This window comes from Chelon labrosus, assembly GCF_963514085.1.
Source record: "Chelon labrosus genome assembly, chromosome: 3".
In the NCBI taxonomy this organism is placed as follows: Eukaryota; Metazoa; Chordata; class Actinopteri; order Mugiliformes; family Mugilidae; genus Chelon; species Chelon labrosus.
Window position 1 is genome coordinate 10,590,241 of NC_140339.1, and position 18,273 is coordinate 10,608,513.

General features: G+C 43.2%; 1 protein-coding gene across 4 annotated transcripts in view; it reads left to right on the forward strand.

Annotated features, from left to right (window-relative positions):
• The window catches only part of neo1a (neogenin 1a), a 159,805-nt gene that overhangs the window by 81,752 nt on the left and 59,780 nt on the right, over positions 1-18,273 (forward strand). For all 4 annotated transcript variants that reach the window (XM_084541004.1, XM_084541005.1, XM_084541006.1 and 1 more), the window contains exons 3-5: positions 1,630-1,905; positions 2,980-3,130; positions 17,493-17,629. In XM_084541004.1, coding sequence (XP_084397130.1) covers positions 1,630-1,905; positions 2,980-3,130; positions 17,493-17,629 — 564 coding nt within the window. The remainder of the gene's footprint in view (positions 1-1,629; positions 1,906-2,979; positions 3,131-17,492; positions 17,630-18,273) is intronic.

The following is an 18,273-nucleotide window of genomic DNA, read 5'->3' on the forward strand; positions in this document are numbered from 1 at the left end:
TTGGTGTCTGTCAGGTTGGTACTGTTCGGTAATCTCGGCATCTTGAGTTGTTGTGTCTGTTAAGATGGGAGAAGAATTTTAATCTGTTTATAAATGTGTCACTTTTTTGCACAAAGACCATGAGAGACATGTCTATACTTGCTATCCTCCTCTAAATAATATCACTTTTTTTCTCCCTGAATCTATTTTTATTGATGATTTAACTCCTCATGTAAACTGATTGTTTGCTCCACACGACAGCCGCTAATGACGAATAAGGATTTGATTCAGTGATTCAGCTTCAGTGCCTCTAATCTAAATAATTAATCAGATTCTTTTTCTTTTTTTTTTTTCTTGGCTGGTATGATTATACAGTAAGTGACTGGCAGCTCTGATACAAAAATATCAGTACCGGCATCAGCTAAGCCCTTATTAGCTGAACTATTGTGCTGAGACACACTCAGAGAAGCTGAGCACGTCAGCTCGGGCCAGAAGGGGAGTCTGTAGCCGTTGGAGCCTTATCTTAAAGTGTGATTTACCCCGGAGCCACTCTTGGCAGGGGATTTGAGGAGATGTCTGCAGGTGAGAAGGTGCAGACAACAAGTCATCACTCACAAGTTTGCCTGCATCACTTCCTGCGGACAAACTTCCATTCATAAACAAACGGACTTCAACCGGTCTCTTTCTTTCGTCTTTACTCTTACATATTTTTGACCAGTTGTTCCTCACTCACTCACGTTACCAAGGAAACGACCATAGACAGCCCAAAAACTCAAGAGGCCCTCCATGCTAATAACACAGCATGATATTCTCTTTATTGTAGATGGAGTGGCCTTCTTACTTTTAAAAACAACTCTTCCTTCCTCACTAATAAACCCAAGAATACCATTTGCTGTTTACACATTGTAAATTCTTCTTAATTGAAGCCGTTGTGTGCGATTGTTTCCGAAGCGGCCCGTGAGTGTTGGTTTCAGATCAATGGCTTCAAACGCAGGAAATAATTATTTTGCGTCGAGATGAAAGTCGGGGTACAGCAGCGCAAACAGCCCGTGGATCCAGCCTTTTTTTAATTAGTGCTGTGTGTCTCCTGCTCTGCGTGGCAAATTAACATCCACCATCGAGGATAAGTGATTGTGCTGCACGAGTGTGTGTGTGTGTGTGTGTGGGTAGTTATGTGTGTGTGTGTGTGTGTGTGTGTGCTTGAGGATCTGTGCGTGCAAGATGTTAGGGTAGGTGGGGCTGAATATCTTGGCCTCTGCCAAACCCCTGAGAAAATATCCTGAATATGGATTGGCGGAGCTTGCCTCCATTATGCTGCTTATGTTTTTTTTTTTATTTTATAGCATGCCTAGCTGCTGTGGTCCAAGATCAATCTGTTTGTTTATTCAATCTGCCAGTGAACGTATTACTTATATGATTTATATATAGCTGAAAGTTAAATCAAGGTGAAATCTGAACGGTCTTACAGTCAAGTCTGTGAAGATGCCTTCACTGCTGTACTAAAAAAAAGGTTTTTACATAATCGTAATTTTAAATTCAGCCAATTTATGTTTCTTTTTGTCCTTTTTTTGTGACATCTAAAACGATTTGTTATTCTGTGGGTGTTGAACTGTGCCGTGGGTGTTTAACATTTTTTGCCTTGCCTTTCAGGGATGCCCAGGTTCGCCAGCCAGCCCCTGCCCGCCACCGTGCGTCTGGGGAACAGTCAGGTGATGGCATGTGAAGTCAACTCAGATCTGGTGCCCTTCACCCGGTGGGAGAAAGACCGCCAGCCGCTGGAGCTGAGCGCCAGGCTGGTCCAGCTGCCCGGCGGAGCCCTGGTTATCAGCAATGCCACGGAGGCCGACGCTGGCCTCTACCGCTGTCTGGTGGAAAATGTCGGCTCTTCCAAGTCCAGCGACGAGGCCCAGCTCCAGACTCTGCCAGGTAACGCGTGAGATGTTGTCCTTTAGGTTTTTATTAGCAGAAAAAGGATGATCGTGACTGGAATGAGTGCGCTGGGGCACTGTAGTACTGTCAAATACTAACAGTGTTCATCCTGTTTGTTCTCAGTTGTTACTTGTTATCCAACATTTCCACGTCCCTTAATTAGAGCTTTCAGACTGTCACTTGTGCAGTAAATTGAAATTAATTTATCATCCAGCGTATTATTTAATTACAGAAGAACATGGTGTTCTCTCTAGGTTACTCATTACCTTTAGCCTGAAAAGACCTGCCTGGCTGTGGTTGGAGATTGCCGAACGCTGAAAGGAGTGATAAAAAATTCCCAGCGGGGTTATCGGTGACGTAACAGCAGCTCCATTGTAGCTCAAGAGGAGCCTGAATTCCTTTGTGGCAGGGTCTTGTCTCACTCCTCTAGAAGTTTTATTTACTGGCTTGTTAAGCACCAGCCTCCTGCCAGCACAGAGAAGATATTAGAGCTGTAAATCAGGCTTCAACCAGACCCCAGTGGGGGGCTTTATCTCTAAAGAAGTGCCAAAAAGTTGAATATATACAGAAAGAAAAGGACGGTCTTATTGATGCTACAAAATGTTGAAATGACATTTTGTAGTTATTTGTCTCACAACAGATCAGCTTGAGATGTTTGGGTATTCCCAGCGAGCAACGTTGTGAGAGTTTAATATATTTTTCTTAATTAAATTCACAGTTGGCTTTAGAGATTTGTGATAAAACAAAAAAAAATGATGACTCATGTAACCTCTGGATTATTGCAAAATGCTGCACAGTTACTGACCTAGTATTCACTTAGTTGCAGTAGGATTTATACGGAGCAGAGCTGAGACTTGGGCCGTCTCAGACATCAACGTGGACATTATTCATCGTAACATTCTTGGTCGCGGCGTCAGGAATGGCTGCCCATCAGGCTCGACTTCTTTTGAAGTTTTTAAGACCGACGACACCAGAAATGTAGAAGGTCGCTGCTCAGCTTCACTCACTCACCTTGGCCTTAACCTCAGACTTGACCCTGACCCCCTTTTTTGTTTTTTCCTCACCTTTAAGAAACCGGAGAAGACAGGAAGCTGGAGTTCCTGGTTCAGCCTGCGCCTGTGGCCAAGGTGATGGGCTCCACCGTGCTGCTGCCCTGCGTGGTCACCGGTTACCCTGCGCCGCACATCCGTTGGATGTTCGGAGACAAACTGCTAGAAGAAAGGTACGACTATGAACTCTGGCTGTAGTCTGATCTGGCATTTACCATTTTTTCAGTTCTTCTTCGAAAAAAAAACAAGAAATCTGAAAAAGCTAAAGATTTTCTTGGGGCATCTTCTATCTGTTGTGGAAAAACTGCTGTGCTATTACCATTAAAGCCCGCCTTTCAAAATTACCCTAACCCTATAGTTGGCAGCAGTTACACATAGTTATCTATAGCCATTAAAAGCTGTGCTCAGCTTCCCCGTACTCTCGCACATTCCTAGCTGTTGAAAAGCAGCAGCGACTGTAATGCATCACTCCTCTCTACCCTGTACCTCTGGCTCCCACAAGCTGTTAGTCCCGGCGCCTCCTCCCCAAGGTGTTAATGCTATTCTGCCACCGCTACCCGGCGAGCCCCGAGGGGAGACCTCGACGTGCCAGCGGAGCCACTTCATCTGGGAGACGGGGCTGCAGGGTTGCCAGCAGAGGGGAAGTTCACAAATTAAGAGCCAAGACAGAGTGTCACAGCGCCTGTGCTCTCGCTCCTCTGGCTCTCATTAGCTCGGGCCGTGCAGCTCAAATCCCTCGGAGAGAATTGCATTGGACGTGGGAAGTTTGATTCTCACCAATTAAGAAAGCACTTTGTTTACCTAACCCCTGTGTGCCGGAATAATAACTGTGCAAGTTGCAGGTTCAGCAGAAAATAGCAAACAAACAAACAAAAGTACCATTGTACCATAGTTGAAATTAAATCTAAGGTCAGCGTGGAGTGATGTAGAATATCATTAGACCCTCCAACCTTTAGTTTCAAGCACATGTCAAGTTAAATGTCTTTAATGCCTCTGACCTCCGATGGGAGCTAGCTAAGAGGATACTTATTAATCTACCTTGTATTAATTACAAAACAATATCCAGCGTGCATACTCGCTCCCCTAGGGTGTCTCGGCTGGTAATTAGCAAGCCGTCTGAACAACCTGGGCAGCCTCGGTTGAAGAGGACCCCAATGCTCCTGCCTTCAACGCGGAGAAAAATTGCCCGACAAACACATTGCCAAGACGGTTCCTTTGATTTTAATACGACACTGAATATTTCCCTCTTTTTCTCCTCGAGCGTCTCTTGTTCCTCTAAGGCGCTACATGAGAAAGAAGAGCTGCTGTCAATTAAAAGTCGGCGTGACATGCAGTGCGAGGAGGAGAGAGAAGGGGGGAATCTGTAAAGAGCGTCTAATTGGTGTCTGGTGCGCGGCACAAACGGGGGGGTCGTCTTGAAAGTGGCGACGCCAAAGCTGGAGACACGAGATGAAAGTTGATGAAGATAGCAACCAACTGAAGACAGGGTGACTCACCGAGGTGGGGATTATTACGGGGAGCGTCTGCCGCTGATGCTTCAACTCGGTCATGTCTTTTGTTTTTTTCGCGATTCCACTCCCGAGTCTGAGCTACAGATAACGCAGGTGACTGAATATGAGTGCAGCATGAAAGTAGTTTTTAGACAATACTGATCCTTGGATGTGTAATTGTCTCCAGGAAGTCTTTGCTAGTCAATCCTCCAGCTGACTGACTCCACAGAAGTACCTAAGGAGGCTTTTAAGTTGAACCCAGTGTGCCATATAAAGGATTTCAGTCTTAAGTTGGATTGTCATTTAAGTCTTTGCAGAGTCTCATTATTGTGTTATTTACAACGTCAGAAGACAGACATCACTGTTTTTATTTGTGTCCATATTGCCACTTTGGTGTCTGCGTAGACAGATGGGGTCAAAGCAAAGACCTGAAACAGAAAATTACAACAGGTGGTTGTTAATTTCTCTCACTTCTACGTCTGTCTTTTCCAATGCTCTATGCTGTAGGTATGGTTCAAATTATATCATGCCTTTTTTATATGTCTCAGGTCTTTCACATACAGTACGTTAAGGGGAACGTGGGTCAAGGGATGACTTCACCTGTAACAGATGAGATAAGATAATACCCTGAGAGATACCTATAGTCACCTATGCTCATGAACTTTGGATAGTAATCATACAAATGGCGTCCAAAGCAGCCAAAATTAATTTTCTCCGTTGGGTGACCGGGCTCAGAATATGCGGAGGGAGCTTGGAGTAGGGATACTGCTCCTTGACGTTGTCAGGGGCTAGTTTAGGTAGTTTGGGCTTCTCGTGAGGATGCCCCCCGGGCGCCTCCCCTTGGAGGTTTACCAGGCACAGCCAGCTGGGAGGAGACCCTGGGGGTAGACCCAGAAAGCGTGGGATTATATAGCTTGCCCTGGGATGCCTCATGAGGATTGGAATAATATCAGGACAGGAATGTAAGGAATGTCCTCCTTAACCGACCCAACTTCAAATCAGCAAAAGAAAATAAATACTGTAGATGGATAGATGTTGGCATTGACGTTGCGCCAAAATTATAAACATGTGGCGCTAAAATATATGAAACATGGTTTATCCATGACGTCGTTGGAAAGTTTTAACAAAAACTGGAATGTCCTGCTGAGATAAGGTACATCTGGATGAATGTACTGAAGATGAGATTAAAAAACGATGCAGACAGCAGAGATTACCATCTAGAAAGAAACTGTTACCAGATGCCCGTGAAGTAATCCAGAGTACTTCCAGAACAATGCGTTCCAGCGCATGATGTGGCGTTTTGAAGTCTGGGAACGGTTGTGAGGCCTTTTTACAAGCGTGTATAGGTGCGATCGTGATTGTAAAGACAAAAAACCTTGACTTCTTGGGACATGGTGACATATCCCTAAAAGCTCCCTCGATAATACTGCTTTGCACACACAAAAAAAAACAAATCAGTTGTCTTGCCTGATTATCCCCTTTATCAGATTAATATTGTTGTATTTTTCTAATAATCAGGAAACCACAGATAATGATGGGAATTAATTGTTTCACTTGTCTAATTTCCAAGTACATTTGTAATCAAATCCCTGATCGATTTTATGCAGTAATACAGTTCTAGCATAGTAGTATTGTAAATGTAGTACTCTATAATATGATCTGCTGTTTGTAATTATTCCATTGAGTTACCTCCTTACATTATCTTGAAGTATAGATTGTTATTTCACTCCTGCTGTAATATGTTGCTTATGCATTCACCAGCGTCCGCCTATCCTCAAATTCATTTAGGCTCTGAGCAAGTCCAAGGACACAAGCTCACTGTTTGTTCTGATTGAGCTCAGCAACACTGTCACAGAACATGGCATCCTTTAAGCTGTTCAGTCAACACGCTGAGACGTATTCCCAGCAGAATACCTGTGTGTCGGTGCCAAAATCCACAGAGAAGCGGACGTTCGGATTTCTTAGACATGCTGGTCCTGATGACTCTCGTGAAAAGGGCAGTCATCTTTTGTTCTTGGGAGTATCGCTCTATCACCTAATAGAATTCCCCAGCAGTCAATAAAGTGGATGAATTATGCATGTCGGCCAGCAACAGGGAATTGACGGAGCATGTAAATCAAGCGTCTTCCAGAGCCTCCAAGTCATCTGTCTTCCCTCCTCCCTGTCTTCTCGCATTCATTTAAATATGATTGTGTATATTGCGTTTGCTTGTGTATGAAGACAGGAGCTCGGTGTAGGAAATTTGTTTTCAATTGTGCGGCGATGCAGCCATCTCACATGTATGTGCTGCATGGAAAAACACACGCCTCCTTATTCACTTGTCTGTTTCTAGGTGCGCAAAGAAATCACATGCAAACAGACATACGTATAAATGCTGATCCACACTACTGTCCAGGGGCAGTCTTCATTTTAGTGAGCTACTGTGGCAGACCAGAGAGATGGCTTGTTCTCCATGTCACAGCACATCAGTGTTTTGCCAGTAAGACGCCAGAGAGGTCACTTTAGGTGTTTTTAAATAAAAATCGGACAAGTATTCAGACCTGATGCTCTATGTATGGTTGGAAATAAGAAAATCAAAACAATGAAACAAACAAAACAAAAAAATAGTGTAGACTTTCCAAAAACATAAGGACTGTACAGTCACGTCAAGAATATCTGTATCAAAAAATTATAAAATATTGACAATCAAAATGTTTTGCCTCTTTAACATTTTGTTGCTGTAATTTTATTTATATAGCGTCAATGGCAGTCAAAATAGGTTCCAGGTGCTGTACAGGAAGAAACGGGAAGAAACCTTCAGCAGAAAATGAGAGGACCCATCTGTTTGAGGCCAGTCGGGTAGAGAGACAGAAACAAATAAGGAGATGGGGTTGAATTCAGCAAGAAAAATAAGCTTATTCCATCATTTATTTAACAAAAATGTCAATAGATGGAATATTCTTCTGTGGAAAAATTTGTTGGAAACTGGAGTTGGAGTTGTTTTTTGTAGGTGTTCTGCATCTTAACTTTTTCCTTGTAACAGAAATTGGTGTATATATTTATTTATTTAAGTTTATGCAAATTACTTCAACAAATTCTGTATAAAATGCAGAATTTTTAGTGCCATTTGATTTTATATATCACCTCCTCCACCTATCTATGATTTCTGCCAAATAGGATCAAAAAGTCAAAAATATTCATGGCTTGTATTTATTTTTTTCCACCTCCCTGTCTCATATAGTATGTGACTGAAATGTCAGACCCGGCATCGCCCATGCGTCGTTGTCAAATTGCCAGTGCACAACAGAAACCGTATTAAAATGACTTGTTGCGATGCTGGATTCCAGCCGGCAGCCTTTTAAATAGTTGTTTGAGATGCACTCACAGAAGAATTGGTTCCACTGCTCTTGAAAAGGCGGCATGGCTGAGCAAATGGCAGTCCTCCAAATGCAATCATCCATAATTATCTTTTCTTTTCTTTTGAGAGAAGTCATAAAGCAACACTCAAAATTTTAACCTCCTTTGTCCCCCCCCCCCCCCCCCCAATCCTTTTAAGTGTATTTGCATTATTAACACCCACACCACCAATCATTGCCAGTGATTTTTTTTTATTCTCAATTTATGTTTCCAGACTAGTTTTAAGACGTTTGGCGACATTTTGCTCTTCATGTTGTTTTTCAAACATCACCAAAAATGCCCATTGTTTAAAAAAAATACAGGTAGTTCAGCTCAACATTTTAGCCTTTGAAAGAGGTGGAAAAGAGATATAACCTATTAATGTCAACGGTCTATGATTTTCACTTCACACCAATTATTATTGAGGGTTAACGTCGGGCCTGTGCTGAACTCTTACTCGTCCAGAAACGGCAAATAACAGAGGCCTTAGTGGTGTTTGAGATGTCAGTGGAAAATCATAGATTCAGCTGACAAATGCAACCGTTACTCAGACCACAGATCACAATTACTGCCGCCTTACTCATTGTTGAGGAAAAACGGAGGATCGCTTCTTGTCGTTTTGTTGTCTTGAGTTTGGAAGTACGCACCCTGGCACCTGCCCAGTTGAATGCAACACAGAACAACAGCTCTGCCACAAATCCTTCCTTTATATTATAATGTTCAGGTTTTGCCAAAACCTTCAAACTTAATCAATGAGGTCATAATTAAATGTATTTACCCTGTCGTGTTTGTAAATGTAGTAGGAAAAAAAACATTAGAAATGCATCACTTCTGGCTTCAACCCTTTTTCATCCTCTTCTCCAAGATTGGGTCGTGATTGTGACAGTCTAAGCAGGGTAGTCCGAATGACCTCCCTAGCAACGTTTTCCTTCTGAGGGATCCTGAGGCTTTCTCAAGCCAGATTACATATTTAATCCCTCCAGGAAATTTAAAGTGTATCCTGGGGTCTTAACCCAGCTCCTCGGTAAAACTCCAAGGCAAGGCACTCAGGAGGCATACTCACAAGATGCCCATATCACCTGAACTGGCTTCTTTTGACAAGAAGGAGTAGGAGCTCTACTCCGAGCGTCCTCCAGATGTCTTTGCCAAATACATGCTTCTACGTCAGATCTACGCAGAACCTACGACGTAGTCTATACCACTAAGTGGATGGGGCATTTATACTTGTGCCCTGGTGGGTCGGTTTTATTTTAGTTACACTGCTGAGATGCTCGTTTGCAGCACGTCAGCTGTGCTGAGTTTCTCTGTGTCCCAGTTGCAACTGGACCTTGCAGCTCGTGTTGACGTTGGAGCCGATAAATGTTGAGCAACCGTTACTGAAATCACTGCAATGCAGGAAAAAGAAAAGACGGCACAATAGATGGTGCGTAGGAGGCAGACGGAGACGAGGAAATTCATTTTGGACCAAGCCTTTGCGGTCTGCATTGCAACATTGTGCAGTTTGTGAGGAGGCACACTTTAGGGTTATGTGCCATGTCACTCTTTTCACTCACTACCCAAAGATCATGACCATACGTGAGGGTTGGAACATATCAGCTGTTTGCTCACTGCTCAGCTCAGCTCATTCTTCACCACAAAGGTCTGGTACAGTGCCTGCGTTACCGTTGACGACCATCCATTTTGAACAAGACCCTAAGATACTCAACAACAGCATTTGAATTACTGCTTCTCTGGATAGCATCAGATTTTATTGGTGTATAATTAGAGAAGCATCCAAGATTCAGTCCACAATCAAAACAAATCAAAGAATCAGTTGAGATCTGAATGGAAACTTTCGTGCTGCAGATGTTTCCCTCATTGAGAGAGGTTGGCACGTTCAGCAGAAGTCACGTGCTATGAGATCCGCAGGAGACCCTGATGGTTAAGAGTTCTGCTTAGGAACTCAAATTCCTTTAGCGCTGGTAAAAATGATAGATGGTAGCAGCAGAGTGGCTTAAGGTAACGGAGTGGTTTTGTTGGCATGTGTGACTGAGAAAACAAGGCCAGTGAGACGAGAGTTGTCCGGGAGTGAAGCGTGGGAAGTGTCACAATGTCTCTGGCTCTCCTTTAAAATCTGATTCTCTTTCACAACATCTGTTCTTCTTTGGTCAAAATTGGCATTCATGCTGTTGGTGTTGTCAAGTAGGAATTGTTCTCTGGCTGTCGGCTGCTATCTGAATCTACCAGGAGCTGCGTTTTTTGTTGGCACTAAACAAAAATCTCCTCATTCACAAACTGTAATTTACCTCTAAAACTGTGCCGCAGCAGTAATTGAAATAGAACTGAGAATATGGGGCTTTATACACTCGTAGCCTGCACATTGTCTCTCACAGCATAAAACAACTCACCTGCAACGCTTAACCGTACCTCTTCACCAAACATTATGTCGGTGTATGTCCTATTTAAAGGCTTTATAACCCGGCGGAGTGCTGTGGCTTTGAAGACGTGGAACAGCGTGGGGCACACAAGGTTCACATGACTTCAAGCACCCCGGAGGGCCCGCCAGAGCTATCTGGAAGTATATTACTCGAGTCATGGGCTGCAGAAATCATTGTAATATGCACTAATCAAACGATCAGTTTATTCTTGGAGGCTTGGGTAGGGGCGGGGGGGGAAACGAGCAAATAAAGTCAGGTATGCGCGAGTTGTTCTTGTCTCGAGGGCTCTGCGGCTTTCCATTTTGAGCCAAAACAAAAACGTTTTCATGCCTGAGTCATTTGAGTAGCTCCAGCCTGTTGGCACCAGGTTGTTTCTCATGGAACTCTCACGTTAATTTCTATTTATTTCTTCATTCATTATCCTCTCTTTTCTGTCTCATGTTACCGCAGTTCTGTATCTCTAATTACAACAGGTATGAGTAAAGGAAAATAATGTGTTTTGGAAACGGGACAGCTAATTCCTTGGATGTAAAACGAAATCCCAGGGCTTTTCTTCGCGTTTTGAACGTGATTCAAATCCATGAAACTGTCATGATTATGTTCTGGTCAAAAGTAGGAAGTTCAATTTGTGTTCACTTGGAAGCACAACATGTTGAACAGCACAGCGGTTAGCATTCGGTCTGCATTGCAGTGCAGAGAGACCAGAGAGTGAGGAGGAAAGTTGGGGTTGAAAAAGAAATTAGATCTGAACAGAAAAAAAGAGATCACACCAGGAAAAGTTCAGAGAGTTTCCACTGTGTCTATTAATAATGAATCCCCCTCATTTTTTTTATTTTTTTGTCTCTGTTGTGACAGTTCTCGATTCCACCTGCTTCCTCTTTTGTGCTGCAGAAAGCATGACCCAAGCCCAAGCGCTGTCACGGCACCGCCGAGTGCTCTGTGACAACGCGCTGCGGTGCCTCCATCAACGCACACACCCACAGTTCTTCAGTGATCTGCAGCTTCCCCTCACTCAGGTGCACTGACCTCGCCACAAGCCTGTGTTGCGGATGACTGAGTCACCACTTACACACAGGAAATGTGTCACCTCCCCAAAGTCCTTCTCTGATGTCTCTGTGGCTGCTGCTGACTTCGAAGCTGAATGCCAGAACAGAGGGGAAGATTGTGTTAGAGGCCGCTACACGATGACAGGACATCTTCCACACCTTCTTCTGGGGCGGACACGCATTAGAGGGGAGCAAAAAGGAAGAAGGATGTGGTTGTTTTGTCCATTTTTTTTTTTTTAATACTTATAGGTGTTGCAGTAAGGAAACTTATTACATGTGGAAGGTTGTAGCTGTTAAAACCTGACAAAGAAAGCAAAGCCACTTAGCATCATTGCATTTAGTCCGCCTGATATATTCACCTTGTAGTCTCCAGTTTGCTTGTACTGTACAGGGTGTGTAAGTGACGGTAGAAGTATCAAGCTAATTTACCATCTCTGTGTAGGTGAATACGGATAATGCGGTTTTAATTAGAGCCTCACTTAGCAGTGTCTCCCACTAAGGACCTTCGGCTAATGCACAATACATCCTTCATATCCTGACCAGCAGGCGCCTTGTCTTAATTTAAATGACCACAAGTGGAGAGAGCTCCCACACAATAGCGTGAGGTGTCTGAAGCTCATTTCGGCTCAAACCAATTTACCTTTTCTCCCTCGCCGGTCTGAGAACACGAGCACATTCCTCGTTCAGCGAAGCACTTCAGCTGCTGCAGTTAGAGCGGAGATTGACTTGATCTGAGCGGAATGTGAAATTGCCTGGTTCTTTGATATGTGCTGCATGTGCTCCTCTTTCAAACACAAGAGGAAGCTGTCAATGGCTTTTGTGGAGCGTGCGGCACTAAAGGCCGAGAGACTGAATAGTTGTCCTGGTGAGACTAACTGTAGGAATGCCTGACACAATGGACTCGGGGAACGTCTTTCAGAGGAATTTTTCATTTTCAGTGGAATTGACATGCAGAGCATCCCAGCAGAGTCGGTATCGTAATCAATGTAGAGCAAAACGTTCGGCTTTTCCAGTGGTTCTGCGTTACTTCCCGGGGTTTTGGGACCAAAGGAAAAAGGTAGCTGATGTGTGTGGCTCACCCTTTTCCAACCTTGACGACCAAGGGTGTTTTCAGGCTTTGTGCTGAGTTTAATATTTTCTGTGTGTGCTTTCTTTATTGTACAATCTGCTGCTGTCAGAGTGGCCCCACTGAGCTGTTTGTGCTTTTTCAGACTGTTGTGATCTGGGATTAACTTGTTTCCTGTCATTCTGAATGGGTCAACACGGCTCTTTTGACCTTATGTCATAAACCTGGCGCAGATTAACAAGCTTTACACTCACTCAGGTCTCAGGTTTGGCATGTTGTGATTTCCATAAAATGTGTCTTGAATTACTGTCACATACTAGTTTAGTTTTGTATAAAATTTCTTATTAATTTCAGTGTGTGTGTATGTTTGGGTGGGGATGGGGGGATTCTACGGTCTTAATAAAAGCCCCTAATTATGATGCTATCCCAGCAATTAAAAACAATTCAACAGTTCATACAGTATATGAAAAGTCTGCACGAGCACGCGGTTTTTATCATTACCATAAAAACGCAAATATTAAATTTGGCAACATATAGCAGCATATATGCCACATACAGGAATACTAAACAAAAGACTGTTGGGACGTAGGTATTATATGGACAAATGTATGTAAGTTTAAAATAAAGTATCGACGAATAAAACTAATTCATAGTAAACTGTTCACTTTCAATCTAACTTTGCTAGCTAGCGCTTCTAAAGTTAAGCTAGGTCACGTTACGCCTGGAGTCGCTTCTTCCGGGTTTTGACCAACTCTCCACGGTCTTAAAACACCTGGTTTTAAGAAGTGGTGGTAACGTAATTTTTTAGTAGTGGACAATAGAGGTGGGCGGATCGATCCAAATATCGATAATATCGATACCAACGTTGGTATCGAGATTGATCGATACCAATGTAATGAGATCGATACTTAAGTTTCAGTTTCTCTCGTTTCATTAAAGAAGCGACCCGACTCTGTTTGTCTAGATGCCGCTGCCGTCACAGAGCAGATCAGGCTCATTTTGCTCCTCCTCCCCCTCGCGTGTGTTTGTTGTACCGTCACGTGACTCGCAGCGCCAGGTGACCGAACACCGCCCACCGCTACCAGCCAGGCCCGGCCAGCAGCAACGTATTACACACAACGAGAGAAAGAGTAGGGCTGTTTGGTTATATTTTCGGGCCGAAAATGAAACGATAGCAAGTTGTGCTATTTGTAAAAACGTGGTAAGATACAGTGGTAACACAACAAACTTGTAAAAGCATAGAAATTTTTAAAATCCCCGCCCACTTGGCCCCTACAGATCGCTGATATGACGAAAAAAAGTGCACTAAAGGGGAGAAATGTTGTCTTATTTTTGTATTGTATTGTACTTCCTAAACACGTCCTTACATTATTTATAATATTTGTTGTGGAGTAAGAAAAGAAAATCCAGAAAGAAGTTCAATGAAGGGAGAGATTAAGTTTTTATTGTAGTTTCTGAACATGCCTGAAAAATAATTAGTTTTTATTTGTCCTCAAGTGATCATTTTGTTTCTGAACAAAAACTTTTATTGTGATAAAGTATTTTCTATTTACTTATAAACCAAATTCTGTACTGAACTTTAATTGATTAATATTCCAAAAGGCAATCACGAAAACACTTAAAATGTCATGAGAATTAATTCAGATTTAGACTGATTCAGATTGATGGTGCATCCACCTTAATTTTTAAAAAGTATCGATATCGGTATCGGCGATACTGGCCCAGTATTTACTTGGTATCGGATCGTATCGCACACCTCTAGTGGACAACACAAATAGCTCCACATGCTACGCGAGTTGTCATAGCCGTTTTCTTCATCAGCGACCAGGGTGTCTCGGGGGAGGGGAGGGAGGAAGAGACGCTTTTGGGAGCAATAGGAAAAACAACGCCAGCATGGTTTGAAGGTGCAAAAATATTTCCAATTTGTTATGAGGCCGCCAAAGTATTAACATTGTATGGGAAAGTGTCAATTTGATTATTAGTCATGTGTGATTATTGGCTACGACGATGCATACATGTCAAGTTTTGGATTTGAAAATAAGGGAAATTTTCCGGTGCCCGCCGCGAGCACTCCCATCACCCCAACCAAGCTCCAGTATCCCTTACATTTTAAGACAGGTGTACAAGAAAGCTAAAATCACCACTTGTCAACCACTTATAAACTACAATTGGCTTTATGCACAGCTGCACTACTTCCTGAACTTCAGCCAGCTCCTTTGTTTCCTGTCTCTGTCTGCCATTATTGGACAAACTGATTAATCCAGGTGTGCCTGACCTCAGCAGTCACAACAACAATAATCATGGCTGGCTGGTCTTCAGTCTGCTGATGGCAGAGTTATTTACATGAGGGTTTTGGTTTTTTGGCAGGAGGAGTGCCTTCTCTGTCGTGGCGTCCATCATCCATCTCTGTTTTTTTCTTTTTTTTTCTTCTTGCATTTGTTGGTCACTCATCATCTGACGTCACACACTAACCTCGCGATAACTGCCACCTACAGTACCTGTAGTAGGCTAATGCAGGTGGCAGTTATCGTGAGGCTAGTGTCAGAGCTCAAGATTGGGAATGTTTTTTTTACTCCGCCCGGGCCCGGAGTATTATTATTTTTTAATAACGCAGGTTAAAATACGTGAGATTTACGGGAAAATACTAATACGGGAGGAAGGCGGGAAAGAAGGGTAAAGTACGGGACTTTCCCGGCCAAAACGGGATACTTGACAGGTATGACAATGTTTCTTTAACCTGACAGAAGCTATTCACATCATGGATTCCAACTTAAGTTGTTTACATGAACTCTAAATAAAATGATCTGTAAAGATAAATGTGTTTACAGCCCCCGAAACATCAATCAGAACAGAACTCTGTTGATGCAAAGTGGTTCTTCTTGCTGGGGAGCGTTGAATCTGCTGGAAATCTTACAGAAGTTTTCCAACTTTGTTGACAGAACTGAAATCATTCCATTAAAAAAATACACACATATATATGAGACCAAGACAGAATCACGTTTTCAGCAGCTATGCCCACATCGATTCCAGAGTCATTCATCTTTTCAGACACTCGTTAGACTCGATGTTTTGCTGCCTCCATGTTTCTGTCCCTCCTGGAAAACGTATCACGTCTCCTGATGTTTACTCCACGCGGGGCCGCACATGAGAAAGAATGGATTTATTCCACGCAGAGAGAGAAACGATTGGATCAAATGTTGGTTTATGATTATCAGGTACTAATATTTTAATATTTACCACTACTCTCGATCTGATTGGAAAATTCCTTCCGATCGGGCCGGTTTGCTGTGATGTGTGAGGCGTTTTTGTTCTGACTGGGCTATAATTGTGATGATCAGCAGAAATGACAACAAAGCATTAACCATAGTAGACTGGTATATTGCAGCCCACTTCCATTAGTGCAAAAATAAGTGTAAAACCCCTATAAATCATCTGTTACAGCATGTGGAAGTCGTGATCTGTTGTTGCGAGCCGAGGCAACACATTGAAACATGTTGAAACGTCTAAAAAGACTGTGGCTAGCACTAAAGTTAACAGGCTATTTTACCCCCTGCCGTACCACTGAAACAGTGATGTCATTTCGGTGACAGCAGGTCGAGTGCCACTTGAATGCTCCACTCCAGCTCAGGCGGGCAGGCGGGCGGGCAGACAGGCAGATGGTCTCAAAGGCCAGCGCTGCCAGACGCAGGACCAGCCAGGGAGGGAGATGTGGTAGCTTGTGTGGAAACTCTCTCTAGTCAGCATTTTATTTAAAACTAAATCAACCTCTAGCGTAGAGTTATTTTCCCTCAGCGAGGTCTTTACCTCTGCATGCATCCCGCATTCCTCTGTGCAAACACACAAATGCACCGATCTCGCTTGATTTTTATCTTCCTCAGCCGACCCGCTCAACCTCCTTTCTCTCCGTGCCTCCGTTTCTCCCTCTCTGAATGCAGAGTTCTCTCTGTAAGCTATTGATTGCTGTTTTCGTCCTCTCAGCCTCCTCCTACTCCCGCACTCCAGTGCTTTTTGAATGCAGCCAGAGCTTGGTCACAGACTGTATCCCCGTGGGCCTATTGGGAAAATCAAAGTTGGGACTGTCTAAAATGGAGGAGGTCCGTGGGTTCAAAGCAAGGCTGTACAGATAGATGTGTGGTAATACTTTAGGATTAGGCATAAATAGTTTAGGATAATAAAATATTTATGTCACCATGCAGTCTGAAATGCCAGACTCTGATGGCATACTTGCTATTCAGTTTTCAGTCTGTAAGTCGTGTAAATGTTTATTTTAAAACTCGGAAATACATCATTTTTGCAATGATGATGAGAAAATACATGAAAGTGTAGCACATCAACCAAATAAATAGTATGTAAAGTAAAATGCGTATATGTTTAGTGATGGGTAGTCTCTACAATAACCTTATGAAAGTACATATTTAGCTTCAGCTTATGCTCTTGACAACACTAAACAACTAGAGAAAGTTGTTCTTAAAGTCTGAGCTACTTCTTATTGCTCTGTAGATGCACGTCACCCCAATTAATTAACAGCTGATGAAAGAAAATGAAAACATTTGTTAAGGCGATGAAACAACTGCAGCAGTGACGGCGTACAAACTAGACATCCCAGCTGTGGATCCTGTCATGTCCTGTTAACTGCAAAATAAAAGATGATGACATCTGTCCCGGTGCATTTAATCTTTAACAGCACAACAAGCGTCACAAAATATTACATTTTACTGCTGCCCGATACGAGTTATATGACCAGATCTTCTGTTCCTAAATCATGACTGTTGAGACATATTTTTTCGGGGAGGTTGACTCTCGCTTTTAGCATATTTTATTTATTCAGGAGTTTGAGGTGACAGAGCAAAAGAAACGAGGACGAGACGTGGAGTCAAACTCAGGTCAGTGGGAGAACGTGGAGCTCCGGAGGCTGCATCCATTACCGCTCAACGTTTGAGTGTGTTTCATGGAAATGGGCTGTTATGACTTTTTTACATATTTCACAAGGCGGTTTAAAAAAGCCCTTTGAAGGCTAATTCAGCTGTATCCTGCTACGCATTCGGTGATGCATAGCCCCAAATAAAGGTTATTAAAATAAAAGCAAAGACAGCTAATTTTATGTCTCCCCTCCCCCTTTCTATCTTTGTTCCTGTCTCCAGTGAGGGTCGTGTGGAAGTCCTGGGAGGAGGCAGTCTCCAGATTTCCAATCTCACGGAGGTGGATGCCGGCGTCTACACCTGTGTGGCAGAAAATTCTAACACCACCATTGAAGCCCAGGCCGAGCTCACAGTACAAGGTAACTTTAACGACACACAAAAGCTGCAGTACCTCCACTGGCCTGCTGGGGGCCGGCTACTAAAGCGAGGCGGTCCCATATCCACGTCCATAACGTTTGCAGCCAGTTTCTCCATTCATGACAATTGTATGCGGGTGAATTTTTATGTTTAAATTATATCAAGATTTAAAGTTATGCATAATTTAGGGCGTGACAGATGCATGGCTTCACAGATGCATGGCGTCACAGGTTGCATCCGCCTAACTCAGCCATACTTATGCGCATTGAATTAGCAGGGAAATAGGTGGAGTCAGGCACAGTCTGACTCTTGTGGTTACAAGGCAGCAAATATCTTAACAGAACTGGTGAGTAGCGAGTGTGGTTGCATTAGTTACTGACATGAGACAAGCCATCAGACCTTCAATAAAAGCAGCGCTCAGTTCATCGTATTATGTTCGGGATTTTGCTTATTACAGGCCCTCTGGACTCGTGTCTCAGACGTAAAAACCAAGCCACTGACGGTTTAGTCTGGAATGAAATGAAGCAAGGTGTACACCTTCCACACAAACCCTGCAGAGGTTGGGGTGCACATGCACACAACTCAGCTCCCGTTGAAATGCGCTGCACACTATGAGCGAGGATATATTTTTGTAGACGTATAGGCT